Source organism: Ahaetulla prasina, chromosome 1 (genome assembly GCF_028640845.1).
Source record: "Ahaetulla prasina isolate Xishuangbanna chromosome 1, ASM2864084v1, whole genome shotgun sequence".
Taxonomy (NCBI): domain Eukaryota; kingdom Metazoa; phylum Chordata; class Lepidosauria; order Squamata; family Colubridae; genus Ahaetulla; species Ahaetulla prasina.
The window spans coordinates 175,555,470-175,572,661 of NC_080539.1; the positions used below are offsets into that span (position 1 = coordinate 175,555,470).

General features: G+C 36.0%; 1 protein-coding gene across 5 annotated transcripts in view; it reads right to left on the reverse strand.

The window, feature by feature from the left end:
- MEIS1 (Meis homeobox 1) overlaps positions 1 to 17,192 on the reverse strand; it is a 203,553-nt gene that overhangs the window by 104,479 nt on the left and 81,882 nt on the right. For all 5 annotated transcript variants that reach the window (XM_058182239.1, XM_058182230.1, XM_058182245.1 and 2 more), the window contains one exon: positions 2,466 to 2,611. In XM_058182239.1, coding sequence (XP_058038222.1) covers positions 2,466 to 2,611 — 146 coding nt within the window. The remainder of the gene's footprint in view (positions 1 to 2,465; positions 2,612 to 17,192) is intronic.

The following is a 17,192-nucleotide window of genomic DNA, read 5'->3' on the forward strand; positions in this document are numbered from 1 at the left end:
AAATGCAAAGATATAATGCAGACTGCTTTCACATTCTCATACCATTCAAATCTGTTCAACTATAAGCTTATGTATTACGAACAATAATTGTGTAATCTTTTTACATTCTCTGACAGTACTAAGAAGAAGAAAAAGTAAAGGGGAAAAAACCACTGGCTTGAATTTATAAGAAAATAGACAGGAAGAAGAGTCTCTAACCTTGTACTACATATGAAGTCCTGAATTTATTTGGATCAATTCTAGGTATGATTATTTAGCCGTACTCATTTGTGAAATGGATGTTTCAGCCTCCATATACTGTGACCCTTCTCTCCAGGCACAGTAATTCAGTATGTATAGGTCCACTTTGTATTCCATGTAACTATATTGCCAGCAGTAGTGTGCACGGTGGTCTCACACAGGGCAAGTGATGTCCTAGCAGAGCCTGTGTGAAGTCTACTTTATAATACCCAAGAGAGGAAATATCCCTTTAGCTCTCAATTAGTGCTGACAAATCCATGTCTTTATGCACTCAGCTATATATGTTATGGCCTTTGAGATGCTTGATTCCTTTCCTATATAAACTGTGCCCAGTGGGTGTGAAGGTTACAAGAAGGTTACAAGTTCCACTATTAGCCACTAATATTGTACTGGGCATAGACTATCTATTTCTGGATTTTAAAAAAATAGATGTTCAGCTTCAATCCTCTCTTTTATCATTAAGTTTACATTACAATATTGAGGGTGTTTCTCAAATGCAATCATGAGTACTAAAAATCTCTTTTTAAAACATAAATAATAATAAAGTCTTATATTAAGTTTTTGTAAATTTCTAAAAACTATAATAGGCCTCCAAGAATCTGAAAAATCATATTGTTTTAGACATTCTTTATATTTAATTAGTTGAATAAAAGTTATATGAAAAATGATGCAGAACGATCACACACTCAATAACTTATTGTTATTGTAACAATAAACATATTGACTCATTTACCAGATTCAAATTAAGGAATGGAATAACAGGGGAAAACGTTAGTCAGCTGCTTATAATGAATGTGTGGTATGATGCACCACGTTCAAATAACTCATTCAAAATATGTTTAAAAATGTTGAATTGGCTAAAAATGTTTATAGTTGCAGCAACTAAAATTCACATTCACATATATTTACATGCAAACCATGCCCAGGATTATAAATACAACAGCATAATCTTGAATTCTCTGTCCAATAGCTCTAATTGGCACTCAGGATTTCAAACAGCACTACCACTTCCCATTCCCTGTTACTACATAGAAAGCTCTTCTCGATGATGAATTAGAAGAGGCAGCTGGGGTGAACAGGAGGGAACCAGCTGAAGTACAGGGAAGACCAAAAAAAATCTGCTAAATATACAAATACCTGGACCATGAGAATGTCACCAGGCTGACTGAATTATGACCAAATGCTTCAGTGACAAGAGAGAATTTCCTTAACCAAAGGGTCTCACATCAGCTGCTTATACATCTGACAAGATAAAATTGCTCCCCATACACACAAACTCCTGACACATGGTTTCAGCAACTTCAGAAGGACATCTTTATTCAAGGAGTGGAGAGGAGCTAAATGATGGATGTTTGACCTTGCCTCTCTCCCAACCTACAGGCGAAGACCTGCCCCATTTCCATTCAAATGTAGAGGAAAGCAATATTCAGATATCTTGGTTTAGAAAGATCAAGCTTTGATGGAGACTCTCTGGGATACATAGAGTTTTAAATAGAATATGGCACACTTTGAAAATGGAGGAAAAAGCTGTCTTGCTTTAAGGAACCTGCTTGTTAAAAGGAATATGACTTTTAAAGCATAAGCTTCTTTTTTTTAATTCAGAATCATGTCTAGCTGATTAAACAAATAGAAGAGAAATGCTGTGCATGTATGGTCTGATGTTCTTTATTTAAATCATTTTCAAAATCTAGAGGGCCCAGATACAAGGTCCATACTTGATTCTGCTAACTTGCAGGAATTGAGGGCTGGCAAATAAATACTCAGATCTTGCAAGCTAGCCAGTGGATAGCCCTTCTCACACTGGCAAAAAAGAAAGAAAGAAAAAGAAAGAAAGAAAGAAAAAGAAAGAAAGAAAGAAAGAAAGAAAGAAAGAAAGAAAGAAAGAAAGAAAGAAAAGAGGTGCAACAGAAAACAAACTTTTGTTTTACATTATTTAGATGTGCAGAAAGAAAACAAATATCAAGTCTCTTAGTTTACTAGATTTACTAGACACTGAACAGCATAAATTAACGTTAGCCAGATTGTTGTTTTTGTCTTAAACAAGAGTCTGGGGGAAAAAATAACAAAAGAATACACTGGATGCAAAATAAGAAACAAAGCAGAATACTTGCATAAGATAAACAAAGTATTTCAAAGACTAGTCTTTGATTATGTGTTATATGCATTTTCTACTATAATGTTTTTTACCCAGGTGCCATTTTATACATGATCTGGACTCCACTTACTGTTAGATGCTGGAACAGCCATGCCCTCATGATATTTGTGGCTACTTTGGGAAAGATGCCGCGCTTTTTATGTCGTTTTTTGTCCTTATCTGGATCATCATCATCACCTGTGCTGGGAGACGCTACACTGTTGTCCAAGCCGTCACCTGCAAATATAGTGAATCACATGTTTCACTTTAGCTATTTTGAGATTCTATGACTAAAAACTAATTTGGGTAGGTATTACACACCCAGCATATGCACTCAACACACACATGAACAATCACAAACCTAATGAAAATTCACACTGTATTTCATGAAATAATGTTAAACTTACCATGATTTTTTTTTGCTCCTGTGAATTCTAAATCACAACTGCAGCACAATATCATCTATTTTCTGGTTGCAGCTCTAAGGATGCTCCTTCAAGTCCCATTTTAAGATGCTAACCATTAAAGCTAAGGTTTTCTGAATGCCAATAATGTGTGCTCTCTCACTGAGCTACACACCATATATCCAAACCAGATTGAATTTTTATAGACTTTTTAACCAATGCCAAGCACTTACAACTAAAGCTATTTGTAAATATGGAAGATACTATTTGGGACCACGTCTGGGAGATTTAAATAAGGTGAATCACCATTACAAAATCAATATTTTCACATTCTGATGAGAAGTTACATAATATCATCCTCTCACATTAAGATTAGAATATAATTATATTCTTTGGACTTTTCTATTTGTTCAAATGTTATTTTGCATGCTCTGCTTCTCATAAAACAGGCTCAAATTGCATTAAAATACATGTATCTTTTTTGGGGGGGAATCTTTATGAAGGTGTACTTAAGATAAAACCATATATAAATATTTATTTGAGGAGTTAAAAAATAGTCACACATATTTAAATAAAACTTTTTCTATGTTTTTTCAAATTATCATAAAAAAACAACAAGAGAGTCAAACTAAATTATGAATGGGCACATGTAAACCAGGGTAGCCCAGAAATAGAATGATTCATTCAACTCTTATCATTATTACACCATCTACAATCACTATATATCCATCAAGAGCCTGCCTTTCTGAATTTTATTAGTGAAGTTCAAACTCAAAATTTATAGAAACCAGTTATTTATGCTGTAATTTTAGCTTATTTGTCATACTGCAAGAAGCACAGCAGGAAGGCCAGCAGTTAAAACCTGAAAAGCATTTTTCAGGATAGCTTAGAATAATTACTTATATTTCAATTTCATCTTTTTCATATAGACAAGATGTCAAATTGGAGCTCCCACTGTCACAATCTTTATAAGCATTCATGTTTTTATCTGATTTAGGCAACTACTATCAAAAAAACAAAACAAAAAAAAAACACTTAGAAAGCCTTTGTTTTAAACAGGCATTTTAATTCTTCAAAATAATAATTGCGCATGCCATCTTGTAAGAATTCATTCTTTAAAAAAATGAGTGTGACTTCCTTCATAGAAAGCTCTTTGCTTCATGAAAGTTCAACTGAGGCATTCATATTTCTAAAAGGGAACCCTCATAGTAATACTTTAGATGTCTTAGGCTGATAAAAGTCTTTGAAAGGTTTTATTCAGAGAAGCAATTCCCCATATAAAGTAATGATTCATAAAATAAACATAAGCAAACAACGGCATTTAAAATTTCCCTTTACTAATCCACATTCTCTAGTCTGATGGGCAATTAAAGAGAGGCAAGGAAAGGAGAAACATATCAGGTGGTCAATGGTTAAAAGTAAAAGGGCTTCTAATGTGATGACATCCTATTGCTTATTCTTTTTTTAAATATAGTTTCAGCTCCTTCACCACCCATCCACCCCCCCCACCCTGGCTTCAAATTATTTTAGCAAGCCATGCCTTGTGCCTGGATAGAAGAGAATTCATTGATAATTTATGGAAATATCTACTATAATTCAATGGAGATTTTTTTTTCCCAGCTTTGTGCATCAATAGATAATCAAGGCCTCAAAGCAGCCTTAGCTTAGCATTACCTCAGGCCAAAGAATTCCTGAAAGCATGCCTTCGGGGCACCTGAATTATAGACTCCATTAGGAGGGGGGAGGCTTTCTGCATTCCATGAAGAACACTCCCCCGGAACCTTTCCTGTTTATTTCTGCTGTATGAAAGCAGAAACATTAGGAACCATCGCCACCCCTTTTTGAAAGGGGAGGCTTATGGAGATACAATGGAAAAACCTTTCAAGCAAGACCCAAATCACCTCCCGTCAGTCCCAGGCAGTGACCTATCCCAAATAAAAGATTTCTGTTACATCATTAGCTCAAGCCAAAAACAGCCTTGGCTTAATGCACAGTTTGTTCTTCCTACTGTTTTTAGGCAAATACAGCTACTTTACTCCCATCTGGGAGGGAAATTACACTGCTGGGCTGTAATCTAAGACAAGGTTTTCATTGGAAGCAAATGCTTTCAATCCCATGTAAAATACTTGTGCACGCTCAGAGAAGCTTAAAACAATAAACTCTAGCCCAGTCCAACAGAAGATAAAAGGAGGATAAGAGGGGGGGAAAGTAAATTAATGAAACAAGGTCCTTTAGAAGAAATTACTTCTATAGATTTTAATGCAATTGTTTCTGGAGGAGGAGGGGGGACGGATTTGGAAACTTGATTCTTTGTAAAGGAGAAATCTCGGCTCAAAGTCTAAACAGCATGTCCATTCACTCTGCAATTCAATACTGTCACCTCTATAAGGTCTCCTGAGAATACTTTTCCTCTTCTGCTTTCTCTACCCTACTTTTTTAAAAACAAAACCAAAAAAAAAAGGACTCGAAGACTGACTAACTAACTAACCACATGGTAGCAACTATGAACCACGTTTGTGAAATGTCAGCAGTGACTTCATGCTTGAAGTTGACTTCTCCCACTGCCAATGAAGGCAAGCTGAAAAGGTGGAAATAATCATAAAAATGATGCTAGTCCATAAACAAGCTTACAGCCTCATTAGTATAGCAGTAGATTCCACTGGGTGATTTATACTCGTTTTGCTGATGCCATGAGGAAATGCCATAGGGCAACTTCAGCCAACTCCTAATGGTTTCTGACAGCTTCTTAGCAACTAGTGCAAGCAACGCTGTGGCGTTTGCTAGTAAGAGAAACTGAAAATGTCATATTATCTGTCCATGTGCCACAATGTCTATGTGGCAATTAACTAGTAGTCCAGTTACTGAGGGGCCAGAGGCTTTTAAAAATGCCCCTTGGCTATATAAGGGCATTGCTTGAATTCGTGTTGCACATATATGCAAGTTTCTAATGCAAGTCTGGGTGTCACTGGCATCTTTCTTGTGGCCATTGATGAGTTGGCCTACACAATATGCTCTTGGAGTGGCATATTTTGGGAAGGGGAAGGGAAATCCATTTCCTTGCTTCTTTCAACACTAATGACATCATCAGAGTAATTTAGCCATTAAAAAGTACCTTGATAAGCCTTGCTTGTAAATAAACTTTGCTTGCAAAATACCTGGATCCCTGCTTTTGAACAATGAGGGGATGGCAAAAAGAGCTAGTTCTTTTTCTCCTTTTTCACAAATTAGTCTAAAAGGATTTGAGATCACTGAAGCAGACTCATTGCCTGTGAAATTGCTAGAAGCATAAGAACTCAGCATAGCAAGTAGAAGACACTATTTAAGCAAAACAAAACAAAATAAAACACATACATCACAAATCTTACAACAACTAAAATGACAGCTATGGCTCTACAATGCAGTTTTTCAGATCGCAAAATAATGCAACACATGTTAAACTTTTAAACCCTTTTAGTGTGGCCTTTTGATCTTTCAACTAATATTTAAGTATTATGTTTAAAATACTTTTGCAGGTTGTGGTTTTGTGGAAAGGGGACAACTAACAAAGATATTTGTACAACAATCTGCCCACATACAATTCCTCACAAATTTGGGGCCTAACCCACAGAGCAGGGCAGATGACCTGTGACAACTCACAGATTGTCCTGAGGCTCAGATTTCAAACGCACTTACCTCAAACAACTCAGAGTTGCCTATTTAAGCATACCCCAGCATTTAGGCTGTGCTATCTTGTTTCTTTCAAGACAGGATAAAGAAGCATTTATTGTATTCAGGCCATTCAGTGACTCAGACTGGCCATGTCAGCAGGGGTTCCTCTCATTCAGGTCAAATCTCTACCCTTTCTCTTCCTAAAAGTTCCCCTTTGGTTCTCTTGATTGTCCCTTTTTACTTCCCCTCCCTCCCAAGAAAGTTACACACAGAGAATGTATAGGGAAAAATCCTAGAATTCCATTCTTCAGCAACATTACATTGAATGAGCTAAGGCTCGCAATGAATGCCAAAAATAACAAAAAAAGTTCTTTGACTTTTCTCTTGTTCCTTATGTATCCAAAAAAGGTTCTTTGGGTATGTGAGGAACAAAAGTCAAGGAAATCGTCCATTGGTTGGACAAGATGGCATGTCGGGCAGAGAGAACAGGAAGAATACTAAATTCCTATTTTTCATCTGAAAAAAAAAATGTCAGGAGCTATACTGTATGGGAGCAGAAGTAAAATGCAGGTTCAAATAGTCAAGGAAGTGAAAAGAAAATACCTAGTTATTTTGCATGAATTCAAGTCACTAGGATTAGACACAGTGGTGGGTTGCTACCGGTTCTCCCCGGTTCGAGCAAACCAGTAGCAGCAGTGGCAGGAAGCGCCACCCACCCACCCGGACGTCAACAAATATCTGCACGAATCGGTAGCAAAGGTAACCCCTGATCATCAGACAAGTTACATTTGAGGGTACTAAAAGGATAAGTGGATATGATCTCAGAACCACTAAGTGCAATAATTGAGAAGTTATTAGTAGAAGATAGCATAAGTTTATTAAAAATTGTGCTAGACAAATCGTACTACATTTTTTTTTGACAAGTGATTAGTTTAGTAAACAAGGGAATGCTGTGGACAGTATATGTAAACCTGAGTTAAGCATCTGGTATAGCTGATCACAGACTCCTTGATGAAATGGAGCAGTTTGGGACAAGAGAGTCCTGTTACGAAGAGATGAATTCAGTTCTGAAGAAGCATACTCAACACATGGTCCTTAATGGATCCATCTTTTTACCTCAGGGCTTTGTCCTGAGCTCAGTGTGCTTCAATGTTGACATAAGGCTTAAAGTCTATTAATTTCAAAGGAACCAAAGTTATTATAAATAACTTAGCTTCATCAATAAAGAGAGAGAAGGACTCAGGATTAAATATATATTGATAGACTTGAACGTTTATGAGATTGCTAAAACTCTAGAAGAGAGAAATAGTGTTCCAAATCACCTTGATAAGAGAGAAAAAATTGTGTGAAAGTCACAAAGACCTCCTAGATCCCTTCCAACCTAAGATTTCACAAATAATTACCAGATACAATAATAAGTTGACAAAATAGCAGAAGCATCAACAAATCTTTTGAGCTTTCTATATGCCCTGAAACTGTGGACACAAAGAATCTTGGTTTTTCTTAATTCCCATGAGTAAAATTGAAATGTTAACTACTACGTGTTTAGAATATTTGGTTTAAGAAAATCCACATTTTGCACAAATGTTAGCATCCTTTGTAACATTATTATTCTTTAGAACAGCATCATAAGTGATTAGGCTCAAAATTTAGACTTAGGAAAACACTGACAATTTAATCTGCTGGCCCAAATTCCAAGTTTAAGAATTTATCTCCATTTCACACATTTCGACAATAATAACAAAATTGCAAATTCTCAATGGTTTTATAACTGTGATATAATGAATGGGTAAAAATCAAATGGTAGGATATAATTTCTTTACATCATATGAAATAGGGTAACATAAGGAGATATTAAACTTCTAGGTATCTCCACTGGTCTGTAATCATTTCTGATATTACCATAAAGATATGAACAGACATCAAATTAACAATTAAGTAAAAGACCCTATGTATAAAGAATCCTGCAATGGTAGTCAAAGAGAAATGAAGCAAAAATAATAATGCAGTTTTGTCCTGTGGTGTAATGTGTGTGTCTGTGTGTTGCATTTCTATTATATAACATTATGCAGATAGTGTGTATATGTGTGTATACGTAACATTATATACACACACACAGAGATAGACAGAAAATATACTACATCTGACTCTAGATGAACTGCTACGAGAAAGTTAGAATTCATATTGTGCTGAAATCATTTGCCATTTTCCCCAAAGTCTCTTTCCTCCTGAGAAAGAGGTTTCCGTTTTTTTCATGTTCTATTTTTGACTTTTTTTCCTGCAAGATAATAGAAAATTGTGCTCTCTCTCGCTCTTTCTCCGTCTGCTTGTGTGTTCTGTTACACATTCCTCCACCACTCTGTTATCTATACTTCCTGATCTAAAAATTCCCACAGAGGAATTTCCCCCAAGTTTTCTCCCTCTGAAATTAAGTGAAATGTAGAAAGTCAGAGAGAGTGCTGACTTCTGAGAAGTTACTATAGACAGGAAGGTAGGTATTCACATTGGCCACTGCATAATTAAAGAAAGTATAAGCACTCTACCCCTTACCAACAAGAATTCATTTATTGTACTTGTTTTCCTTCAAAGAAAATTGAAAACACTTCTCCATTCAGTTTAATGATAATGGTTGGATAAAGGATAAATTTTTGGAATAGCATTATCCTTTAGGCATGTTACTGCTACTAATATTTGAATAGAAAAATAATATTCCAAGGGTAGCTTTATTCCCTAATGTGTATTTCTTAAAAAGAATAAGACAGCGAAAGGTGAAGGTCAGCAAAGAAAAATGCACGCCATACAGAGAGCTCCTTCAAAACCTTTCTTTCCCAGTGATTGTTCCAAACCACAAACATCATCCTACTGTCACCATCACATCATGCCACTCTGCTATTAAAAAAAACAACACGTACTCACATTTCTCTCATTCGTGTTTTTTTTTAAAATACTAAACTCCAATAAGCCTTGCTCACCAACTGCCCATTTAGAACATTTAAAATGTCTCCTTCAAGTAGATTATGTGTGATAAATTAAAGCTATTTAGAAAAAAAAAATGGACAAAGCACTGGAATTTACTGTGCTAAGGAATAGATAGTGCATAAGCCTGCATTCCAAGCTCCAACTTGTAACAATCCATTTAGATAAGAATCTATCTCCACTACTTTTTTTTTTTCAGGAAGTGCCTGTGAAGAAATGTACCAAACATCATTAGAATAACAGAAAGCTTTAAAATGTGCCTTTGCTTGTAATACACCATTATCACTGAGGTCTGCCAAATTAAGCATCTTCTGGTTAAGCTTCTTCCCCCTTTCTCACTCTAACTCAGCTTCTCTCCATTTTTCACAATAGAAATCATTTTAGTCATTTAAAAGAAGACATTTCAGAAGCACATTTTTGTTCTAAAGAAGCTAATACAATAAATATATCTAGTCTGACCACAGATTGTTGGGCTTCAGATGGCATGTTGTGCTCAGTTGCAGTTAAAATAGTAAAAACTATACATCCTCTGTGTATGATCCTTTCAGATAATGTATTTTTGTATTTTATTTTATTGTGCACTAAATGAAGATTTTAAAAATATATTATCTTTCCTCAAATATCCTTTTTCTTCAATAAGTAGTTTAATATAGTAAATGTCAACTCGCAGAGCACTTCCAGTACAAGAGACAGTACATTGTCTCCTCTAAAAATTTAGTTTTATTTTAGAGCTTTCATATTCGAAACTAATTAGAAATATGGATTTCTACACTTGTCAATCAAACACATGACTTCCCATGTGAATTTTTAAATTATCTGCCCCTAAACCCATCTTCAAACATCTCTTTCTTTTGCACATTAAATACAATTTTATCTTGGCAACTTTTCTCAATTTTAAACATTTCGACTATTGTTTCATTCACAGTAAACTAAGGATCATATGATCAAAGTCAATTCATAAAAAAACCTAATTATTCAGATTTATCATTGAACAAAATTTCTGGGCTTTCATTTCCAAAACTGCAGATACATATTTCATGTCTGGATTAAAATATTCACAGAAACAAATCCATATGAGTTCAATGGAAGTTTTACTGCCAATTAAATGTAGATAGAATTAAAGCATCAGAAAGTGAACACTAAGCTGTTTTAGAAAGATAACTAGCAGTTGGATATTTGAACCAACTTCAATGAAGAACTTCATGCCTGAGCATGTAAAGATTTCCACATGGGGCTTGATCTATGAATATTCATTCATATGGACAAGTTGCAGTTACTGTGACACACTTGAACGTTAAGAATATGCTACATATATGTGTAAATAGCTCAGAAAATAGAGTCACACCCATCTAATACTTAGAAAAGGACACACACACACCCCAGGGAGAGATTCTACCGGTTTGGACCGGTTCGAGTGAACCGGTAGTTCTGACAATCAGTTGGGAGCAAATAAGTTCACCCCAATGTTCAGATGGGCCCATTCGCATGTCCGCACTATTTTCTGACCTTTATCTTCTCAGATTTATGCAGTAGAGCAGAATCAGCTGTTACTCCTCCGAAGAAACCAGGAAGTGAAGATTTCTTGAAACCGCGCACGCAAATTGCATGATCACCAAACTGGTTGTTAAACCGGAAGAATCCCACCACTGACACACATGCACACCAAGAAATTCTATCCCTATAGTGTATATTGGGACATTGGAATAAATCTCAGAAGAAGGTAATGCAACCACTTTTATACTTCTGTCATGGACACTACATGGAAACTTTTTTAATTGATATGATGGAACCCAAAGATGCAAAGTGTTCATCTTCTACATATTAATAACTAAAGGAAATGGCCAGCTATTATTTAGGGGGCATTCTTCAATAGCTGAGCTCAAAGACAATTTTTAAACTCATCTCTAGCTTTTCAATATCAAACAGTAAGATCAACAAATGCAAGTATAATGGAACAACAAACTTGTCCTTTAAAAAGTTTTAGGTGAAAGGGGCCATGCCTTTTACATGTGGTTGGTCCTGTAGCCCAGGAGTCTCCAGTCCCCAGTCCCTGGACCAGCATCAGTCCATGGCATGCCAGAAATTGGGCGGTGCAAACAAGCGAAGTCCCATTTGTTGGATGCAGGCAGCACATGAAACAACACCCTCTCCAGTACACAAAAAACCTCTCTCCATGAAACCGGTCTCTGGTGCCCAAAAGATTTGGGGTGCTGCTGTAGCCTTTGCATGGATTAAATGCCTAGCTTTGGCTTAATGTCTGAAAGGGCTTTAAATCAACTCAATACTGTTCAAATAGAAACTTACAAAAGATGTGTTAGGGAGGATCTGGTTTTTATATTGAGGCCACACATGACTAATAGATAATCAAGTATGGAGGAAATATCATTTGTATTAATGTAATAAAGCATTATAAAAGAAAAGGATTAATAGAAACTGAAAAATGTATACTTAGGAAATAATTTCTTTTGCACTGCTAAATGCATTTTGATAGACTCCTGTAGTCTATCAAAGGGGTGTCAAACTCGATTTCATTGAGGGCCGCATCAGGGTTGTGTTTGACCTCGGAGGACCAAGGGACCATGGCCAGGGGGCATGGCCAGTTCGATGTCACTCATCAAGACTCTGTTTTTGGCCATGACAGCCCTCTAGGGGTCCGTTTTTGGCCACGATGGCCTCCTGAAGCCCTCTGCCAGTGAAAACGAAGCTCAGGAAGGCCACAAGCGGACTCCCTGAGCTCCATTTTTGCTAGCAGAGGCACTGCGGACAAATCCTTTGCTGGTTCGCAGGCCCACGGGCAAATCTAAGCATCTCATGGGCTGGATCCAGGCCCCGGGCCCTGGTCTCTCATAACATAGATCTAACTTCTAGAAAGAGAACAGAGAATAGTGGAAAAAACTGCAACAAAAATACCTTAAGTACAGTGGTGAAATCCAAAAATTTTTACTACCAGTTCTGTGGGCATGTCTTGGTGGGCATGAGGTGTCTTGGTGGGCATGGCTTGGTAGGCGTGGCAGGGGAAGGATACTGCAAAATCTCCATTCCCACCCCATTCTGGGGCCAGCCAGAGGTGGTATTTGCCGGTTCTCCGAATTGCTCAAAATTTCCGCTACCGGTTCTCTAGAAACTGTCAGAACCTGCTGGATTTCACCCCTGCTTAAATACCATACATCTCTTTCCTAAATATTCAGATTGGGGCTGTACTACTACTGGTGATGGGAATGATGGAAACTGAAATATGAAGACCTCTGGATTGGGAAAACTAATAAAAGCAAAAGCTGATAATAACCAAACAATAATTGCACTTTTTGCAGTATAATCTTTCATATACATTTGATATACAGTATATGTAAAACTCGCTTAGTTGATAAAAGGATGCAAAATTAGAATAATTTCTAGCAACAATTTATGTTTTTAAAATGATAAAAATCTGTGAGTGAAAAGTGAAACAACTATAATCAGTATCTTAATGAAGATGAGAAATTGCTTGTCTTTCATATATTACTGGACTACAGTTGCCATAATCACTGATCATTGTTGTTTACAGTGACAGGAATAGAAGTTCCATGACATCTGGAAACCACAGATTACTGTTCTTTCTCTAAACACTAAACTGTATTACCTAATGCTTCTCAATAAATTAGTAAATCTATACACAGACATGAAAATCAGCCTTAAATAAAAATATATTGTAGGTTTAGTCAATTTTCATAAATTCTGCACATTTACAGCTAATCAGAATATTTTAAAACAAATGTGAAAAGTTTAACACAGCTTTAACACACTTTAAGTAAGAGCAACAAGCTAGTACAGATTTGGAAGTCATAAAATGATTTGAAAAGTAATAAAATATTTGTAATAATTAATGTAATACGACGCTAACAAGCTATTTCTTTTACCAAAAGATACTTAAATGCACATTTACAGTGCATGATAAAAGTCCGACACAATGTTTTAATCTGGTATTGGGGGAGGGAACTGTTGCTATCTACTTTTATGGCAACCTACACACAACACATGCTGAGTAGACTAATTTAAAAGAGCAATACAAAAGTTAAACCACAAAATTGGTTTAAACATAAAGCTTGACTCTTGGAACAGACCTACGTTTTCAACAATATCATGCAGGAACAAGACAGGTTTTACATTATGCAACACCATTACAGTTTATCAAAACACACAACTGAGTAATACTAAACTCAAAATCTCCACTGGAAAAAAAATGAATAATGCTTTTGTTTAAAATTAAATGTGCTTTGAAAAGAATGCAGTCCTCAATTCAAGTGCATACCATGCTTCCCTGAAAATACAACTTACCCCGAAAGTAAGTCCTAGTGTGATTTTTACACCCAATATAAGTCCTACCCAAAAAATAAGCCCTAATTAAGGCCCCTCTCACTCCAGGGTAAGAATTAAGAATTAAGCTAAGGTGGGGATGTGGGGGGTGGAGCTGCCCTACTACTTACCTTCGGACAGTTGCAGCCAGGCCTCACATACTCCGACACCTGCCTTGCCAGCCCATTTCTTCTGCAGTCAACAAGGCTTTGCTGAAGGTCTCTGCAGCTGATAACAGAGCTCCAGATCAATCTGGAGCTCTGTTATCAGCTCCAGGGGCCTTCAGCAAAGCCTTGCTGGCTTTGCCAACTGCAGAAGAAGTTCCTGAAGGCTACTGACAGCGAAAAGGAGGCCAGGGGACGATGCACGCAAATGAGATGAGTCAGTGGACAACATCCCCCCTCCTGAAAATAAGACCTTTTTTGGTGGAAAAAATATATAAGACAGGGTCTTATTTTCGGGGAAACACATGTATAAACCAATTCACTGACCCCATAATTTGAATGCATTACGCATTTATATGTGATGCTTTGACAAAGAGTTGACATCTGTAAAAATATTATTCTTTTTTTTTAAAACAATAAGTATGATCTTTAAAGAAAACAAAAGAAATTCACATATATATCCCAATATCTCAATTAGGTTTAATAGTTTATTAAATACACAAAGCTGAAATCAATGGCAAAACCCTTAACCATTACAAACCAGGTAACATAGCTCTTCTAAGGAGTATAAATCCTTCCATTACCCACCATCCAGTCAGAGCTGAAGAAGCTTTTTGGATGAGAAGTGAAAGTCTTCGAAGAAAAACTAGAAAGTCCAGTTGCCTCTTGAAAGAGCACCTCTGCGACAACCATGACCTGAGTGACTGAGAATCTCCATAGACATATAGATCTTCTAAGGAATGTTTGTGTGTGAAAAGTGTTTAGTAAGGCAGAAATCAGCTATAACTATTCTATAACAGATATTTAATTAAAACATCTATATATTAATAAAACTCTCTTGTCTGTTTGTAACCTTCAATTAGCATTATAGTACAAAAATTGGTGCATCAGAGTATAAAACAATTTGAATCAAGGTACTTCAAATCTGCTAACATAAAAAATGTGTAAAAAATCCAAGATCCATTACTACCAAATTTCAAGGATTTCACCACCAGTTGTAATCACAAAATTAACAGCAGCTGCCTGCAATTACTGCAGGTTCTAGTCCCACCAGGCCCAAGGTTGACTCAGCCTTCCATCCTTTATAAAGTAGGTAAAATGAAGACCCAGATTGTTGGGGGGGCAATAAGTTGACTTTGTAAATATACAAATAGAATGAGACTATTGCCTTACACACTGTAAGCCATCCTGAGTCTTCGGAGAAGGGCGGGATATAAATGCAAATAAATAAATAAATAAATAAATAAATAAATAAATAAATAAATAATAACAATAATAACAATAACAATAATAACAATAATAATAACAACAACAACAACAATAACAATAACAATAACAATAACAATAACAATAACAATAATTTAAAAAAAAAGAGTCACCACAGTTGGCCACTGGCACCTGATCATGATTTCTAAGGCTCCCTTCCAGCTTCCCCCAAGCTAAGTGAATGAGGAAACTTGCAGGAAATCAAAAGTTACTCCCAACCAACTCTTTGCCTGCTCAATGTCATTCTGGTTCCAAGTTTAGTTAAGAAAATATCTCTGAAAAGATGATGCAGCAGATCATGGGTCTACTACTTATAAACTTTTTAAAAAGGCAACTAAAGGTGAACCTGTGGTTGTTGTTGTTTTTTAATAGAGAGCCAAAGGCAAATAGTGTGCCTATAATTTGTACTGATTCAGTGAGACTTGACAATTCATGAGTCCTGGACACATTCCCTCTGATCATTCTTACGTCTGGATGTGGAAATTACCTATATTTGCAGCAGGTAAGGTAGCAAGTTTTGCTGTTTATCAGCCAGGAGGTAGTCAGTCACCTTATTCATACTACAGTTTTACTTGAGGGATAGAATGGAATCTCATTCATAGAGAATTCTCAGAGAGTGTGTATCTCTCAGGTTGCTCATTTTATTTTACTCATTTGAATATATGGTCCCTAGCAGCCCATCAGTGATCTACAATTATGAGGAACAAAGAAAGAAAGAAAAATAGAAGGTTACCACCATACCCTTTTTTATTCTACAAGTGATATAGTCTCAATATTAGTAAAGAGAATTATTATGAAACCCATGTAGTTTTCCTTCTTCCAAGGATAATGCTGACAGCATTTGGGTGACCTCACACAACTACCAAACCAAGACTCAATTATGTTTGCTCTAGGTAGCAGTATTTTTCCCATTCAAATCATGTACAAGAGTCCCTTAATATAGAATAGACAACAGAGGCCTTAATTATGTAAGACCTATAAATACCTAGTACAGCTTAATACAAAACAGAGCATGTAAGCTTAACCAACCAAAGTAAAAATAACTTAGACACAGCCTCTTTCATCTTTTCCTAATTAATACACATCCATATAGCCAAAGAAAAATATTGCAATTCATTAGCTTGCATCATGTTGCCTAAGGATTTTGTAACAATGCTATTAATTTAACATTTTCACAAACAGAGATCTTGACCTAATCAATGTTAAAAATTACAGAATGTATGGGGTGATCAGGTTAAAGATACAGTAGGTGTACTGGGAGATCTCAAATTGATTTATTGTAGATTATTAAAGATTTCTAATTCCCAATTTTTAACAAGAATTTCAGTAAAGGATGATTCCTTCATCCCTATCCTAAACAATACAGTGAAAAGAAGAAAGCTTCTAGTAATTACAAATAATTTTTGTGCAGAAAACCTATTAACTGATGCTTGCAAGAAAAACATGGTTTTAGTGTTCTTTAAGTTTAAGCCAGTATCTCTTGCATCAGGCTTTGCTTGGTAGGACCTGAAGTTACACTAAACAAGCCAATTGGATCCCACAACTTGAGGTCAGTTTACCTAACAACCTCTTGATTATCCATATGTGGAAAGGTTAGATTGTGCAAGAGCATAAATTAAAACAGTAGGATCCATGATAATGAAATTAATTAGATTTTAATGCAATCCATATTTAAGCAAAACTATTTAAAATAACGAGGTACAGTAATATTATAGATTAATGAATTCATTTCTATCACAATACTGATAACCTACCCTTCTAAAAAATATGAGGTCTATTCTAAAAGAATCAAAAGAACAGTAAAATAATTACATGAACCAAACTGAAAAAGCACAAAAGCTTTCTGTTAAGGTCCTGATTGCATACTATAAAAGAGGCTTATCCTACTAGAGCGATAAGACCTATATCTGGCAAGTACCGTTTCATGACGTGCTGTCTTCTCAGCCATATCCACCCCATTTCAAACTATGGAGAAACCATCAACAGAGTCTTTGTTGTTGAATGAATGACCAAGCAGATTTGTATATA